The following is an 18,783-nucleotide window of genomic DNA, read 5'->3' on the forward strand; positions in this document are numbered from 1 at the left end:
TGTGAGATTCACTCGTTTGTGCTCTTTCTTCCAATGTGCTTTAATCAGTATCGTGGAGTGCTGAAGCTTATACAGGACAGTAGCCAAATGCATATATGTAAGTATTGATCCTGTGCTTGTTTCTGATTACTCACTATTACTCCTGCCATTAGGATGTGAAATACCACGACTCACATTCAGAGATAAATATATATATCCCAGAAGCCTGTATACACACAATACTTGCAGTCACAGTTTAAAACCTTGAAATGTTTCATTAATGTCCTGCTATAAGGTCGGGAGACTTGTTTTTTCATAATTTGGTTCTATATTCAGTAGTTTAAGGATAAACAGGAGTTTTGTGATGTTCAAGTTACTCCACTGCTATTCTACACATTAATAATAATAATAATAATAATAATATACATGAAAACACTCAGCAGCCCTTCTAGTGGTCATGCTCCACATCAACCAGAGTTCACATTTATGATTTGAGTAAATGTCATGAAAGTGTGTCTGGGTCTCATTTCACTCCAGAATCAAAAGTAAAATAAATAAAATGGTTGTTTTTACAACCATTAAAATATTTAAGCATTGTGACATCATCCTCCTAAATATCATTAGCACAATGCAAAAGGAAATGACCATAATGCATCTGCGCATTATTCTTAATTTTATTATTCTTGATGATTGTCATTAAATTCTCATTACTTTAATACATTTATGTTTTTACTTAGCAAAAGCCAGTACAATATCATTGAAGTAATGAAAAATCTTAATGTTCTTAAAAGTACACCAATTTTTTTCTTGTCTTTAATGTATTTCTATTGATTTTGTTGTGCGATATGACCCGTGACACTTTCCTGACAGGTTTCACCAGATGAAGGTTATTGAGTTTGTGAATGTTTGCATGTTAAGAGCAGACCATTAAGTTGTGCTGTTGTATTTTTTTAAACAGCCATCATCTGTCTAGTTGTGGTTTCATTCACATTCAGTTCAGATTCATCTGGCCGACTCATGATTGCTTTTCTAGTTTTAGTGCAAAACAGACAGACTAAAAAAACCTGAACATAGTGAGGTGCACACGAACACGACGCGCTTCATTCACGAAACGTGAGCAAAACTCATTTCTGTCGCGCTTGACCACCATTCCTACGAATGGAAAGCATTACAACTACTTAAATTTGCTTCACTCGTGTCGTGAACGAGGCCCGTCGGTTCTTACTGTCGTCATTCTGTCCTTAATAAATACCAAACATTTACCAAACATACAAAAAACACATTCAAATCAGTGAAACTCCTCCATGAGGTTGTTGTTCGGAGACATTAAATTAGTGGCCGTTCGAAAAATAGAACTCCTTTCATTGAATGCAAGTTAAAATAACATTTTCAGTTCCTACAATGGTAATAATCTTCACCGATGCTGGTTAATGAGGCGTTTGACACTTTTATCGGGACATCTGTCTCAGTCCGCGGTTTTAAAAACGAATGAATGAGGCTCGTTCTTTACAATCGAAACTTATCGTTCCCACTGTTCTTCAATTGGCCGATCTTAGAAAATGCTGTCATGAAGTCCTCACGCCATTGGCTGTACTGTTGCTAGGCACTGAGCCGTTGCCGGGGTTCACGACCTGGTGAAGGGGCGTGTCCTGAACGCGTGAGTATTCCCTGACCTCGGTCCTGGCCAGGAGGTGGTGCTGCTCTCCAGGGAGGATGGGCCGCCGCAGTAGCCCCTCCCCCTCAGCAATAGTCTCGGGCAGCGGTTGGCCGGCGGTCTCCGGGAGCAACGGTATGCAAATGATGCAGAGCAGCGTGCAGCAGGTGAGGATCACGTGATGCAGGAAGAAACCCTTCTGATTGTGGAGCTCCATGAGAGGCGCTGTTAACATGCCGAACCCTGCGCTCGCGAGGACCAGACCGACGCCGCCACCCCTGTTACGACAAACAAAAAGATTAGTCAAAACACGCATTTATTACAGGTAATGAAGTTTATTGCTAAGCCAGGCATGCAAGTATTAACCCTGTAAAGTCTAAAATAATAGTCATACAAATCTGTTTTTTTAAATGGAACAGTTTATTGAACCTTTAGACAAAATAGGCTTTCTCTATTTTAACGTTTATTCCCAATAAACACAAACCGTTAATACAAAATCACTTGTTTTAGTTAACCCTTCCCTGAGTCCGTAGCTTCCGTGTTGTGATTTGTAAATTCCTTCAAAGTACAATTTTGGTCAGTTAACTCTTTCCTGAGTCCTTAACTTCACTATTCCGAATTGTGAAATCTTTCACAGTACAGTTCCTGTCAGTTAACCCTTCCTTGACTGCCTAACTTCACTATTCTGATGTGTGAAATATTTCACAGTAGAATTTTGGTCAGTTAACTCTTTCACGAGTCATTAACTTCACTATTGTGATTTCTGAAATCTTTCACAATACAGTTTTGATCAGTTAACCCTTTCCTGAGTCTGTAGCTTCCCTGTTGTGGTTTGTGAATTCTTTCACAGTACAATTTTGGTCAGTTAACTCTTTAATGAGTCATTAACTTCACTATTGTGATTTCTGAAATATTTCACAGTTCGGTTTTGATCAGTTAACCCTTGCCTGAGTTCCTAACTTGACTACTCTGGTTTGTGAATTTTTTCACAGTACAATTTTGGTCAGTTAACTCTTTCCTGAGTCTGTAGCTTCCCTGTTGGGATTTCTGAAATATTTCACAGTAGAATTTTGGTCTGTTAAGCCTTCCTTGAGTCCTTAACTTCACTATTCTGATTTTTGAAATTTTTCACAGTACAGTTTTTGTCAGTTAACCCTTTCCTGAATCTGTAGCTTCCCTGTTGTGATTTGTGAATTCTTTCACAGTACAATTTTGGTCCAGTTAACACTTTCCTGGGTTAACTTCAGTATTGTGATTTTTGTGAAATTTTTCACAGTACAATTTTGGTCAGTTAACCCTTTCCTGAGTCTGTAGCTTCTCTGTTGTGATTTGTGAATTCTTTCACAGTACAATTTTGGTCAGTTAACTCTTTAATGAGTCATTAACTTCACTATTGTGATTTCTGAAATCTTTCACAATACAGTTTTGATCAGTTAACCCTTCCCTGAGTGCCTAACTTGACTACTCTGGTTTGTGAATTTTTTCACATTACAGTTTTGGTCAGTTAACTCTTTAATGAGTCATTAACTTCACTATTGTGATTTCTGAAATCTTTCACGATACAGTTTTGGTCAGTTAACCCTTCCTTCATTATTGTGATTTCTGAAATATTTCACAGTTCGGTTTTGATCAGTTAACCCTTCCCTGAGTGCCTAACTTGACTATTCTGGTTTGTGAAATCTTTTACACTACAATTTTGGTCAGTTAACTCTTTCCTGAGTCTGTAGCTTCCCTGTTGGGATTTCTGAAATCTTTCACAGTACAGTTTTGGTCAGTTAACACCTTCCTTCACCATTGTGATTTGTGAAATATTTCACAGTAGAATTTTGGTCTGTTAAGCCTTCCTTGAGTCCTTAACTTCACTATTCTGATTTTTGAAATTTTTCACAGTACAGTTTTTGTCAGTTTACCCTTTCCTGAGTCTGTAGCTTCCCTGTGATTTGTGAAATCTTTCACAGTCTATGTAGGTCAGTTAGCTCTTTCCTGGGTTAACTTAAGTCTTGTGATTTGTGAAATCTTTCACAATACAATTTTGGTCAGTTAACCCTTCCTTCATTATTGTGATTTGTGAAATCTTTCACAGTTCAGTTTTGATCAGTTAACCCTTACCTGAAGGTCTAACTTCACTATTCTGATTTGTGAAATTTTTTACAGTACACTGATATCTTTCACAGTATAGGAAGGGTTAACTGACAGGAACTGTACTGTGAAACTTTCACAAATCAGAATAGTGATGTTAAGGTCTCAAGAAAGGGTTATCTGACCAAAACTGTACAGTGAAATATTTCACAAATCTCAAGTCCTCTGTAAACTGCTTTCTGTGTGAACAGTCATCGTCCCTTTAGAGTCATCTGACAGACAGGATCTGTGCTGGAGACAGAGATGTGCTGACCTGATGACAGTCGGCGTGATCTCTGCGCAGTAAAAGATGCTGAGTGTGCTGACAGCATGAGACGAGAACATCCCGATGATGGAGAACGCGTACGAGAAGCGCCGATTCAGGGTGTCCCGCAGAACTATGACAGACAAGAGAAGATTTCAGACAAAACACACTTTGTACAAACAGATCCAGTGTTTCCCTGCATTTTTCTGTCTAATGTACTCCTATAGCAACATTGGTAATCACTGAAATTTTTGTGCATGTTGTTAAATTAATAACAAGCACAAAAATATTTAAATATTTCTTATAAAATTGGTTGCACTCAAATCAATGTGACAATTTATGCAAAAATGTTTAACATTTTTATATGAAATATATATATTCCAAAACATGTTTTACTCTAAAACTGCAACTTGTGTCCCAAATTTGAGCTTGATATCTCAAAATATGAGCTTTCAGTAAGATTTTATTTGGGTGCAGTACCAAACAATTCCACTAGTTTCCCATTCGTTTCCAATGCGGTTATTTTTGACGCAAACAGTACAAGTGTGACACCTTTTTCCAGGACCATGTAACCTCTTCGAATAATGTCCATGATTTATTTGTGTTCACATAGCAAGTGTTAAAACCTTTACCAAGTTTCGTACCATTCTGATGAAGTAAAAAAAAAAGTGACAATGTGAAAAGGAAGAAATAAAGTCGCAATTACATTTTTACTTTATTTTTCTATACTAAAGTGGAAACAGGGTTCCATAATTATAAACACACTTAAGATCGTTTATAACAGTGGTTCTCAACTGTTTTTTTTCAAAGACCGAACATTAAGTGGTGACCCAACACTGAAGTTGTTTACCGTACAAAATGTACACAAAAATCTCTTCAAAATGAAATACTGAAATGTATTGGTTTTTAATTGGTTTCTGAACGTCTCTTGAATTGGATGAACTTGCAAGAATAAACTGGATGTTTATTTTTAAAACGTTGCAGTTCATTGAATGTGTCACGCAACCTGTTTATGTTGACATATAATACTAATTTGGCCAAGTGAGATAAAAATGCACCAAAATAACTGACCAGCTTAATTTTGATAATAAAACCCTGCTTTTCCACATCCCCGTCACAACAGTAGAGAACCACTGCTTTATAAAACATATAATGCATAATACTGTACTTGTTTAGTTTTACCTGCATCGTGCCGAAGACTGTACTTCCCGATTACTGTGTTAGGAGAAAGAAAACGGCCATTACTACACATTCAGAGGACGATACACAACCACAGAGTCTCTGTTATAGACTGTAAGTGTACGTACGGTTGAGCAGACCCAGCTGCAGCAGCGATGCCAAGGCTGTAATGATCATGAAGGTAAGCAGGCCTCCTCTCCTGCCAAAGCCGCCCACCACAGGACACACCACAATACAGGAGGCGAATGCGATGGCAGCCACTGCGTAGTAATTCAGATGAGATTCGCTGCCTTCCAGAACACTGCGAGCAAAACAGTGATGGATGCCGTAGCCCGTCAACCTGAGAGGAAGAAGGGCCGATTGATTATGTGTTGAGATGAGAACAGATGCACAATGATTAGCTCGCACACTAGGGTTGCGTTTCAAGCGAACTGCCTTTCGAGATCGCTTTGATTGCACCTTCGCCTATGCAAAACTGCAGGTAGTGACATCATCTAGATCAGTGGTTTTCATAGGGAGTGAAAGGAGGTCCGTGAAATAAAATATATAATAATATGAAAAAATATATAGTAAATAAGATTCAAAATTAAATTAAAATACAAGAGTAAAAATTCAATTAAAATAAATTAGATTTAAATAAAAATGAGAAAAGATGTAAATATGTAAAAATAAATGAAAAATAATAAAATTTAAATAAATAAAAATGAGATTAAAATAAATATATAAAAATTGATTAAAATAAATAAAAGGAAATGTAGAGAAGAAAATATGTAAAAAAAAAGAAAAAAAGAAAATTAAAATAAAAATGTTTAAAATAAATATATAAAAATTTATTAAAATAAATAAACATTAAAAGTAAATAAAAAATAGATTAAAATAAATATAAAAATTTATTAAAATAAATAGAGAAATGTAGAGAAGAAACTAAAGATGTAAAAAATAAGATAAAATTATAATAAATATAATATATAAAAATGTATTTAAATGAATATTAAAATAAATTAAAAAAATATTAAAATGAATTTAAAATAAATAAAATTAGAAATGTAGAGAAGAAACAGTGTAAAGATGTGAAAATAAGAAAAAAAATTAAATTAAATAAGGTTATAAAAATTAGATTAAAATAAAAAAAGATTAAAATAAATAATTTTGATTAAAAATAAAAATGGGAAATGTAGAGAAGCTGTAAAGATGTGAAAATAAGAAATACAATTCAAATAAAAAAGGTTATTAAAATTAGATTAAAATAAACAAGTAAACAATAGATAAATAGATTACAATAAATTAAAAATGTGATTAAAATAAATATATAAAAATTTATTAAAATAAATAGAGAAATGTAGAGAAGAAACTAAAGATGTAAAAAATAAGATAAAATTATAATAAATATATAAAAATGTATTTAAATAAATATTAAAATAAATTAAAAAAAATATTAAAATGAATTTAAAATAAATAAATTAAAATTAGAAATGTAGAGAAGAAAGTGTAAAGATGTGAAAATAAGTAATACAATTCAAATAAATAAATAAGGTTATTAAAATTAGATTAAAATAAAAAAAGATTAAAATAAATAATTTGATTAAAATAAATATATAAAAATTGATTAAAATAAATAAAATGCGAAATGTAGAGAAGAAACAGTGTAAAGTTGTAAAAATAATAAATAAAATTCAAATAAGTTTAGAATAAATCAAAAATGTATTAAATATCTAAAAATGCATTAAAATAAATAAAAATTAGATTATAATAGTAATTTTTCCACAGTATAAATTGCCTTTTAAATTTTAGGAAGAGGGTCCCTGATATTTGGTTGTTTGTAGAATGTAAAACACTGAAAACCCCTGAACTAGATGACAGCTAGGCAACAATCACAAACAATCCCAGAAAAGAGTCAATTAATTTGAGAAACTTTGATTATAAATCTACTTGCCTTCCAAAAGTGACTCTAATATGAACTCTGATATTTCTGCCTGTGTAGAGTGTTTCAGATCACTCTCTTATGAGGCTCATTTCAGCTCACTAGGTTTTGAGAGGCAGCCGAGACAGCACTTACGAGTTCACGCACAGGACCACGGTGTTCTTCCACAGGTTTCGGGTGCCGGTCAGCTGCGTTACGCAGGACGTCTTTGGCTTCTGCTGCAGTTCCGTCTCCAGCTCTACAAAACCACCATCATCATCATCATCCTCAAGGTAAAACACATTCACCTCACATCAACAACAGCCGTATTCACCTGAGAGGATGCCACTGGGGTCGGTTGCTGTGTCGACGCTGTTGCTCTGGGCGATTCGGTACATTTGTCGCTTGGCTCTTTGGTAATGTTGAGTGGCCAACAACCAGCGCAGAGACTCGGGAAACATCCTGACAAAAGAGCAAAGACAACGGGAGTCTGACTAATGTGAATCAAACTGTTCGTCTTGTTTTTGTGTGTTGTTTCAGGATGGTTAAATTTGAAATTGATTATAGACTAGCATAATGGACCAAAGCAAAAACTCATTCAAGATATGGCACAGCAATTTATGCAAACGGTTACAGAAAACAAAATACTACTAAAGTATTTAAAGGAAATGGTCTGTCCAAAAGTAATAATTATTTCACATGCACAAAACAAAGTGGAATACAGTTCTGCATGTAGATGTCTAGTTTACGTGCTACTAAAAGATTTAATGGTAAAATTCATCAAACTTAGTAATTACCCAGCTAACAAAAATATGTTCTAATAACATTTTGCTAACGTTCCCTCTAAGTTATAAAAACGTTACTTCTAAATGTTCTCTGACCGTTCAAAACGTCCAGATTTTTAAATATTTTAAAAACACTTGGTTATGCGAACGTTACGGAACCGTTCAATTTTATTATTCTTCAAATATATTACGGGAATGATACTTTTGAAGGTTCTCTGAACGTTCTGAAACGAGTAGAAACATTTAACCATCTGGTGCTCTTTGGTCATTTCTGACCGAAAAATTTTGCGTTTTGTTTTTTTAGAATTTTTTTTACTTCATCTGAATGGTACGAAACTTGGTAAAGGTTTTGGCACTTGATATGTGAACACAAAAAAGTAATGGACATGATTCGAAAGTTAAAAATGAACGCACTGGAAAGAATTGGAAATGAATTTCACCTAGTGGAAGCGTTTGGTACTGCAACCAAACAAAATCTTACTGAAAGCTCATTTTTTGAGATATCAACTTCAAATTTGGAACACAACTTGTTTAGATTTATAGCTTTATAGATTTTCTCACAGTTTTAGAGTAAAACATATACTAAATAATATATATACTACATATTCATATAAATATATTTGGAAAATATATATTTAGTATAAAATTTAAAAAATAGCATTTTTCATTTTATACTTTTTTTAGTTCCACTTTTTTTTTTTTTTTTTTTTACTTCAGCAATAATCTTGACCAAACTTAAGTTTGTGCTCCTAAACATTCTAGATTTACCACAGTTTAAATCTGAAATTTAATTTTCCGGTCTAAACAAAAAAGTGATTAACAGGTAAAAAATGGATCATAACTATCCCATAAATATAGTTTAGTAACATAAAATCCCCTAAAAATACAAAATATTACATAAATAACATTATCAAACTAAAATATAGTATATTAATTTCATTGAAATAAAAAAAATCTGTAATTTTTGACCGCTACGCAAGCAACACCAGAAGGTTAAAAAACATTAGACGAACATCGAACTAAACCTTTCAGGTAAAAATGTTCCATGAACTATCTATAAATAATATTTTTGTGCTAATGTTTTGAGAACATTAATAAAGACCAGATAACTTTGGACAAGTGTTTCATTAACGTTACTGGAAGAACGTTTGTTCATAACTTTGCCTGAACGTTCTGAGAACGTTCCCTGTTAGCTGGGTCGGTTCTTCCTCATAAAACAGGATTTTATTTCCATTCATTGCAGTCGTGCAATCTGATCTGAGTGCTCTTCTAGTTTTACGTGTTTCATGCATCTGTAGGCGAACCGAACTCTATGCTTTATTGAGCGTCTTACCAGACATACGGCAGCATAAGCACAAAAGGAGCGATGATCGCGATCTGAAGAATCTGCCAATCACGGCACAGCGCCGCCAAACCGGGCATCAGCAGCTGCCCGCCCACGATGATCAGACTGGCGATCATGGTCATGGAGAAACGCCATTTGGGCAAACACAACTCAATCCCTTAGAGACGGAGAGATCATCACAGAATCAAAACAAACGGACACTTAAAGTCATGAATTCAAAATGGACAATTCTGGAATATTGCAGTATTTATTATTATAAATGATTTATTGGTGCACATAATTATTGTGTTAAATTCATGTTCCTCATAATCTTGAATCAGAATATCTTCTCCTCCCTCTTACAGCGACATCTGTTCGCTTCCCTGATGACGAGGGCGTCACTCACATGAGATCCACAAACCACAACCATCCAATCAATTCCCCACAGACAAAATCAAGCCCCGCCCTACATTTGTTTCTTGTTCCAGAAGCCGTTTCACTCGATATATACGTCAAATGTGTAAATGCAAATTTATTAAAATACATGACATACAAGATTCAATAGAAATGACATTAAAGTATATTTTAGTTGACCATAAATGCTTTTCAGTACAGCTATTCTTCAAAAACAATAAATTATGGAAAATTACATATAAAGCGAAGAGACTACAGTGTAATGTTATACTAAAACTCTACTCATGTGTGTGTCTATCTGTGAGTAACTCATTAATATTGCCCTGATGAACTCCCAGCAGATCAATTTGTCATGTCATGAGCGGATATTAAACAAAGAAGAGATGCTGATTATTTTTTGCTGCTGAGTTTATTCTGTTCTTGTGAAGATGCATTTAAGAGTTTTGTATTTTTTCATCTGATTTGACTTGGCAAACACCAGGAAAAAAAATATTTTATGAAAGTGAAAGTCTTGTTAGCGTTACGGCTTATTTCTCCCTCTGTAAATCATTTTGATGTCCGTCACAAACAAAAAGCTTCTGAGAAAATTGGGTGCTGTAAAGCATCAGACTTCAAATGTCATCTGAGTCTGAGCGAAGCAAAAAGTGGCTCCATTAGAGCAAATTAATGAACTCTAAGGTGTTCTTGCGATTAAACACACACACACACACACACACACAGCTTCCCCCGGTCTCTGAAAAAGCTACTTAATCAGCATCGCTTAATGTCTGCTCATCAGAAAACGCTTTCTAAAGCACATAAATTAAACTGTGTGCTTACAGGACCTGGGCTTTGAGGCGACTTTTTCAAATCAAAAGAATATGTATGAAATTATATTTTGCATAAAGAAAATAAAGACTATTTTAGGCTTTATACATTCCAGATATGTTTGTTTGTTTGTTTTCGCAATTATTCTTAATGGTGATTCTCATTTAAATATTCTTAAAAAATATATAAATATAATATATATATATATATATCATTAATTGCCATCAATCTAATTATTCGCAAATTAATTGCACATCAAATTTGGCTGAGAAATTACCACCAAAACATCAATTAAAGTCATTATTGTGTTAAATGAGAAAAGCATCAAATAGACAAAAAATAAATAAATAAATAAATACTTTATTTGATTCAACATAGAATTTATTGCACACAAACCTTTAGGCTTCAGCGGCCATGAGGGTGAGTAAATTATTTTAAATTTTGGGTGAACTATACCTTTAATAGGTTTCTATTATTATAATGAAATATGAAATTATTTTAAATGAAATGATATTCTAAATAAGAAACTAAAGCTGCCAGTAGGTGGCAGGAAATGTCTAAATGAATAAGTCATTGAGTCATTCATTCATTCGATTCGTTCAAACAGCTGATTCATTCAGGAATGAAGTAAATCGCTGCATCCGAAATCGAATACTTCTCTACTATATAGTATGTGAAAAAGAGTATGCGAACAGAGTAGTATGTCCAAATTCATAGTATTCGAAAAACAGTAGGCGAAATGACTTACTACTTCCGGCGAGATTCTGAAGTGCGCATTCGATGGACACTTTATTATCCCATGAGGCCACGGGAGAGGATTTGTGAATGGAGTTGTAGGGATGTAACTGACGCTAGTAGGTCATGTGACAGTAAAAACATGGCGGATGTAGTACGTCCGGATTTCATTCATACTACATGAATTCGTACTATATAGAACATAATTTTTCAACGGTCGTGAAGTAAATTTAACAGAACGCAATTTTGGACGCAGCTACAGTCTCTTTATGAATGAGTCATTGAATCATTGATTCACCCGATTGATTCGCTCAAAACACGGATTCATTCAGAAACGAAACACCGCTGTGTGTTGCTCGGAGATGCTTAACAGTTCTGCTCTGGCTTTATATTTTATATTTAATATTTCAAAAACAGACAATGTTGTGTCTGAAATATAACACAATATTAACTTCTTTTTTATCGAACTATTGTATAAAATCATCACAAAAACAGTACTCAAGTGATATTGCGCTCGTTACTCGTATAATATTGCTTAACTATATCATATGATATAAATATGAGACAAAAACTCATACAGGGGCATTTTTGCCCTGATATCTTGAATTTTAGGGTCAGTCTCACTTAATTCTATAAGCTTCATTTGTTGCCCTGCTTCAAGTTCGTTACCAATTAATGAAATGTAAGATGAACTACATAGGACTGGGGTGGGGCGGGTGTGTTAAATGCGTTAACAATTTTAACACATTATTTTTTCCCATAATAAATTAATTAAATTAACACATTAAATCAACAGCCCTAATTTTTATATATATCTAGTTCAGTCATGAAACTCTAGATGGCGCAGGATGATCGGTCCTTTACAATCTGCAAGCAGTAAGCGCATGGCACAAGCTGATTGGCCTCTGCTGATCCTGCAGCCAATGAGATTGCTTGCTCAACATTTAAATAGTCTGACTCATTGAACCCCTCCACCTCCCCAGCTCCACCTGCCTGGATCTGCTACAGGATTTATGTATGTCTATTTATGCAGCAGATCTTACATGCTCACAAATACTAATACTAATAACAAATACTAGATTGATAGATAAATACTTTACACTTTAAGAGAATAAAACTCACTCAGGACATAAAGGGACAGTCTGATGGCCGCCAGACAGAAACCTTCAAAGAAGCGCAGTGTGCTGAACATGGCCATATCCACGGAAAACGCCACGGCTAACCCGAACACCAGCACGGACAGCACGGACACCAGCAGCACTGGGATACGGCCCAACCTGACAGGGTTCAGAGTAAGTATTGTGAATATATATATATATATATATATATATATATGATCGTAACCATCATAGATGCTACATATTTTGTTAACGTACCAGTCTGCCATCGCTCCCATCAGCAGGTAGCCAAAAATGGAGCCGACCAGCAGAGAGAACTTGGCGATGTGAACCTTCCACTCTCCGTCACACACCAGCGTCCACTGCAACCAAAACAAGACAGATGGAAACATAAATATCATATATCTATAAAAAACACTATATAGCACCATAATTGTCAATATAATCAAAATATGACATACAGTAAGTCATACAGGCCTGTAATTGACACCATAAAACCGGCCAATTAATTTACAGTAAGTATGAAATATATGGTGTAACCTCTCAAGAATATAGTGATATTTCAGCCTAAAAATAAAATGAAACTAACTGACTTGAAAATATTGCAAAACATCTTTTCTCAAAAAAAAAAAAAAAAAATCATTATCCTAACAAAAAAATGAATTTCTATTACTGTAATGTGTAAAAAATGCATTTATTGAAATTCTATATTTATACATGATTATAGTATGTTATAATTTAATTTATGCTGATCAGAATGTTTGTATTAGAGTATTTTTTATTGTATTACAGCAAAACAATTAGTGAATTGACAATCAGAAATATTTCAGTCTAAAAACAAAACGAAAATATAAAAATGTTTTGTGATATTATTTTCATGCAAATTAAGCACATTTCTCCTCACTAGTTATAAAAAAAATCTAAATTTATTTTACTGTAATGTGTAAAAATACATTTATTGAAATTATAAAATACTTATACATGATGGAACTATTTGTCATATTTTAATTTATGCTGATTTAAATTTTTGTATTAGAGTATTTTTATTATAATACACTAAAACAACTAGTGAATCATAATTAAAATTAAGTAATATTTCACCCTAAAAACAAAATGCAAAAAATATAAAGATGTTTAGTTTTTATGTCAGTTAAGCACATTTAAGCATATAACCACTAATTATCATTATCCTAATTAAAATATCTAATATATATTATTACTATACTGTGTAAAATTAAATTTATTGAATTACATACAAATTACTTACAAAATGTAATACAGTAAACACAATTAGTGAATTATATTTGAGAATTTAAGCTCAAAACCAAATCATCCAGATACGTACAATAATGAAAATTTGGTGGTGAAATGTGGTCAAATATCATGAAAACAATGTCACATTGCATCTTTTTCCTTATGCAGTCTCTTTGCGATGCAATATATCTTTATAAGTATAATTCATTTGTTTATACTGATTTTCAGATGGAAAAAGAAGTAGGGCCTAAAATATCAAACGCATCCTGCATGACTCACTCCACATCTACCTTTGAAGGACACTGTGTTTCTATCACTGAAACATGACAATTACCACTACAAATTTGATTAGAAATTGCGCTGCTGAGTTCACAATGACCAATAAACTTCAATAAACATATAGTGAGCAAATATCCTGCAGTGTCGTCTCGTCCTCAAACACCAAACGGGCCAGAATGCTTCATTAGCATTTGTTTGCACGCCCGGCGGCATGAATGAATGACCCTCTTTAACACACTCGGTAAAGACACTAGACTATCGGTGTGAGAAAGGTCACACACACACAGCAAGTCATCAGGCGTCCGGCTATTCGGCCAAAGAAAAACAGGAACGCTGTGCATCACTTATCTCAGAGTTTGAAGGAAAGCTTGTGTTTACAGGGCATCTTCTGTGGAAATGGGAATGTGGATGAAGCTCTGAAATGTGTGAGATAATGCTAGTTCTGCATGCAGCAGTCATAGATGTTTATTCAGAGTCAAGAACTGTTTGTGCAATCTGACCGTCCCTTTAAACTCTAGGTTCAGAGCGCTGAGCAGTTGTCGGGCCTCAGTTATCTCTCTGCACGTTGTGGTGAGCATTTAAACGGGTTATCTGCTCCAGTCTGTGCTGGGTGTAACACTCAATTATCCGTCTGATATGCATACTGTAGGTGAAGTGATACGCTCACGAACCCCGTGACACTGCTGTTTAAACACCTCATTTACATAACCATCGCTGATCAATGCAAGCTCAAAAAAGGCCTATTCAACAAAATCTGCAATGTGCATCAAATAATTGATATAGTTCTGTGACAACTGGTTAAAAATGGAGAGCTGATTTCATGTTAAATGTTGTTTACATATTCGGTGTGAATTTCAGTGCATGTTTTTTAAAACTGCAACATGATTTTATGTGATTTCTTCTCATCAAAAGTAGATGGTAAACACACTGTGCCATGTTAGATCTGGTAATAAAGGATAAGATCCTGTACGTTTCCAGTGTTTTGCACAGATGTCTCTGTTAAAGGAAATAAAGGAATAGTTCACCCACAAAATGTAAATTCTGCCGTCATTTCTCAATTTTCTCAGGTAGGTTTGTCACTCCAACGCAAAATGAATGTTAAATGTTCATTTGGTTTGCTCATTTGCACTTGCTGATATGTTTCTGACTGTTGTTGAGCTTAAAAATGATAAAAATAAGAAAAAAACACCATGTAAGAAATGTCATGAAGTTAGGGAAGCCCATTTCCTCCAATCATGCTTTGGTAGATTATAATTATGAGATTAAAACATTGTGATTATGAGACAAAAAGTTAAAATCATGTCATAAAATTCAAAATTAATGATGTTTTGTCATCATTTTGACTTTTTTGTCATAATTGTTACGTTAGTATGTCATAATTTTTAGGGATGCACAATATATCAACCACCATATCAATATTGGCTGATAAATGTTCATTTTTAATGTTATCGTTATCGGCATGATAAGAAAATTTGGCCAAATATATTAAAGCCGATAAATAATGGATTATTTCCTTCAGCTGAGACACTTCAGATGCGCACTGTCTGTCATTATGGTTTTGATTAAGATTTATCAGCCAATATATCGGCTATCGGCTTTCAAATATAAAGAATTATCGGTTATCAGCAGATATGTTCATTTTTAATGTTATTGTTATCGGCCCGATAGGAAAATATGGCCTATATATTAAGGCCGATAAATAATGGATTATTTCCTTCAGCTGAGACACTTCAGATGTGCACTGTCCGTCATTATGGTTTTGAATTGCTTGAAATATGATTGAAATCACTTCAAACAGGAAAACACAGTTAAGCGCAAGTCTGTCATATCGGCTACATAATATTATAACGAGAGCATTATAATCGTGTGTTTAAGATGTGGCTTTTAATGGTGAGACTTTTGTTTTTGTAATCAGGCTCTTAAAAATTATATAAAAATTTGGATTTAGATTTATCTGCAAATATATCGGTTATCGGCTTTCAAATATAAAGAATTATCGGTATCGGCAGATATGTTCATTTTAAATGTTATCGGCTTTATAAGAAAATTTGGCCGATATATTAAAGCCAATAAATAATGGATTATTTCCTTCAGCTGAGACACTTCAGATGCGCACTGTTCACTATGATGGTTTCGAATTGCTTGAAATATGATTGAAATCACTTCAAAAAGGAAAATACAGTTAAGCGCAAGTCTGTCATATCGGCTACAGAATATTATAATGAGAACATCATTATAATCGTGTGTTTAAGATGTGGCTTTTAATGGTGAGACTTTTGTTTTTGTAATCAGGCTCTTAAAAATTATATAAAAATTTGGATTTAGATTTATCTGCTAATATATCGGGTATCAGCTTTCAAATATAAAGAATTATCGGTATTATACCCGATAGGAAAATATGGCCTATATATTAAGGCCAATAAATAATGGATTATTTCCTTCAGCTGAGACACTTCAGATGCGCACTGTTCACTATGATGGTTTCGAATTGCTTGAAATATGATTGAAATCACTTCAAAAAGAAAAAATACAGTTAAGCGCAATTGTGTCATATCGGCTACATAATATTATAATGAGAACATTATAATCGTGTGTTTGGGACATGGCTTTTAATGGTGAGACTTTTGTTTTTGTAATCAGGCTCTCAAAAATTATATAAAAATTTGGATTTAGATTTATCTGCAAATATGTTGGTTATCGGCTTTCAAATATAAAGAATTATCGGTTATCGTATCGGCCAAAATTTTCATATCGGTGCATCCCTAATAATTTTGACTTTTTATCTCATAATTATGTCTTAGTATGTCAAAAAATTGACTTTTTATCTCATATTCCCCCGGTTTCACAGACAAGGCTTAAGATAGTCCTAGACTAAAATGTTTGAGCTGAAAGCATACCTTAAAATATGTCAGAGCCATTGTTTTGTCTCAAGATTCACACCAGTAATGTTTGTTTCTAAGGCTTGTTTATTAAAGCTACTTAAATGCCCTAATTGAACTAAGGCCTAATCCTGGCTTAATCTAAGCTCTGTCTGTGAAACCAGTCCAGTATGTCATAATTTGGACTTTTTTATCTCATAATTATGATTTAGTATGTCAAAAAAAAAGTATTTTTATATCATAGTTCTTACATTTTATACCATAAATATGATTTACCAAAGAATGTTTTTCTTTATGTGGAGGAATGGGCTTCCATTATGTGATGAACAATCCTAAATTCAAGCTGTTATTTGCTGACAATCTTCCCTGCATTTTCACAACCTCCCAGTCCCCATTCACTTCCATTGTGTATAAATTAACAATGCAAACATCTGGTTAAACATCTTGTGTTGTGTTCCAGGGAAGAAAGCAAGTCATAGGGGTTTGGAAGGACACGAGGCAGAGTGAATATGACAGAATTTGACCGATGACGGAATTTTCATTTTTAGGTGAGCTATTCCTTTAAATGGTAGATTTCCATCAGCCGGAGGGAATCCTTTCCAAGGGCATCCATCAGAGGATCTTACCTTGGTGACCACATTCTGCTGCAGTCCCGACTGCAGCTCAAAGCGCCACTCCGAGCACATACACGCCGTAACGTAGCTGTTCTCGGTGGCGTCGCTCCCGTTCGCGATCAGATCCAAGAATAAATCCCGATCCGAGCCCGTCCCGTTCCCCGCGCTGCCCTGATCCGGGCGGACGCACTTCCTGTCCGGCTGGCCGAGCAGAAAGTGATCCGAAAACTGGATGAACGAGATGAGGAACGCCGGGATCCAAGTCAGGGCCACCAGGCGCCGCTGATACCTCCCGAACCCCCCGAGGAAGGGCAGAACCACCGTGTCCACCTGCGAGAGCCGCTTGGGCGGTTCGGGCTGCGACACATTGCCGTTCTCCGCCGGTGGGTCGAGCCCGTCCAGCCGAACCGCATCCATAGCGCGTGGGTTTCAGCGGTGCGCGCACGGTCTTTGTCTCAAAATCACACTCACACACACTGAGAGAAGGCGGAAGGTTCGGTCCAGTCAGTATAAGGCCGGTCCGAACAGAATCCAGAAGCTATGATAATCCAGCGGGCGCGTTGATGCGCAAAGGGCCCCATAAGGTCTTTGTCGAACCCGGTGGTCACAGCGCCATCGCTGGGCTGTCTGCTGCCCAGAGCTGTGAGTCTGTGCCCGGTGGTCTCCAACAGGTCCGCGGGTTACGCAGCTGGCGCACAGGTGTGGCCCGTGTATCCATCCTTAAATTCCGCTGTACTCACATCAGGGATGATGCTGAGCCGATCCCACCCGACGCTCGCACACTAGCTCATAAATAACCCCTATGTAGTGAAGGTTTGGTCAGTGCATCGCACGCCCGACGCAGAGCAGCCCCAGTGTCCGTCCGCCCGCTTGCACCGGTGATCGAGCATCGCACGGCATCCAAATGCGAGACCCGCCCTCGTCGCAGGGACCGAGCTCTTCCATTGGCGCGCGCGTGCGCGCACACGCACTGGCGGTTCTGTCCTCCAGTGTGTGTGATTGGACGAGCGCAACAAAGAGCCTTTGTGTGGCATCTGCCCCCCATGAGCTCAGGGCAAAAACACTTCAGTGGGCTTCAACAATTACTGCGCGTTTAACTTTAACAGGAGATTTGCTGCAGATTTGTGTTCAGTTTATTTCAAATAAACAGATTACACAAAACAGCATTCAAGCATTATATTATATTAGCCTATATTATAATGTGCATCATATAATGTACATTACCTCGCCAAATAAATAATTATTGCCTTTTAATGGACATGAAATATTGTTTTTTAAAAGTATGTATTATGTGAGAAAAAAGAGTGTGCAGTGTTATATTATATTATATTATATTATATTAAGTTCTATAGCCTAATATTACATCTATTATATTATGCTGTACATTATCTTGCAAAATAAATAATTAAATAAATTGACATAAAATATTGATTTGAGTTAAGATGAATTTATTATTATAAGAGAAAAATAGTGCAGAGC

The 18,783-nt window shown here is 35.2% G+C and overlaps 1 protein-coding gene across 1 annotated transcript; it reads right to left on the reverse strand.

Annotated features, from left to right (window-relative positions):
* Window positions 1–272: 272 nt before the first annotated feature.
* LOC127502587 (solute carrier family 22 member 23-like) lies at window positions 273–18,249 on the reverse strand. The gene is made up of 10 exons (XM_051875599.1): window positions 17,317–18,249; window positions 12,537–12,640; window positions 12,283–12,437; window positions 9,214–9,382; window positions 7,430–7,557; window positions 7,252–7,354; window positions 5,324–5,535; window positions 5,199–5,231; window positions 4,026–4,149; window positions 273–1,911 (listed from the first exon to the last, which is right to left on the reverse strand). The coding sequence occupies exons 1-10, from the start codon at window positions 17,719–17,721 to the stop codon at window positions 1,545–1,547; spliced, it is 1,800 nt and encodes a 599-aa protein (XP_051731559.1). The 5' UTR covers window positions 17,722–18,249; the 3' UTR covers window positions 273–1,544.
* Between the last annotated feature and the right edge of the window lie 534 nt (window positions 18,250–18,783).

The sequence above is a fragment of the Ctenopharyngodon idella genome, chromosome 20, assembly GCF_019924925.1.
Source record: "Ctenopharyngodon idella isolate HZGC_01 chromosome 20, HZGC01, whole genome shotgun sequence".
In the NCBI taxonomy this organism is placed as follows: domain Eukaryota; kingdom Metazoa; phylum Chordata; class Actinopteri; order Cypriniformes; family Xenocyprididae; genus Ctenopharyngodon; species Ctenopharyngodon idella.

Bases quoted from the DNA above. Each gene is read 5' to 3' on its own strand.
- LOC127502587 (XM_051875599.1), bottom strand. From the start codon at position 17,721: ATGGATGCGGTTCGGCTGGACGGGCTCGACCCACCGGCGGAGAACGGC. The intron at 4,150-5,198 runs GTAAAACTAAAC...TGTCTGTCATAG, and splicing joins CAGTCTTCGGCACGATGCAG to TTCTGCGGGACACCCTGAAT. The intron at 1,912-4,025 runs GTCAGCACATCT...TTGTCGTAACAG, and splicing joins ATCACGCCGACTGTCATCAG to GGGTGGCGGCGTCGGTCTGG.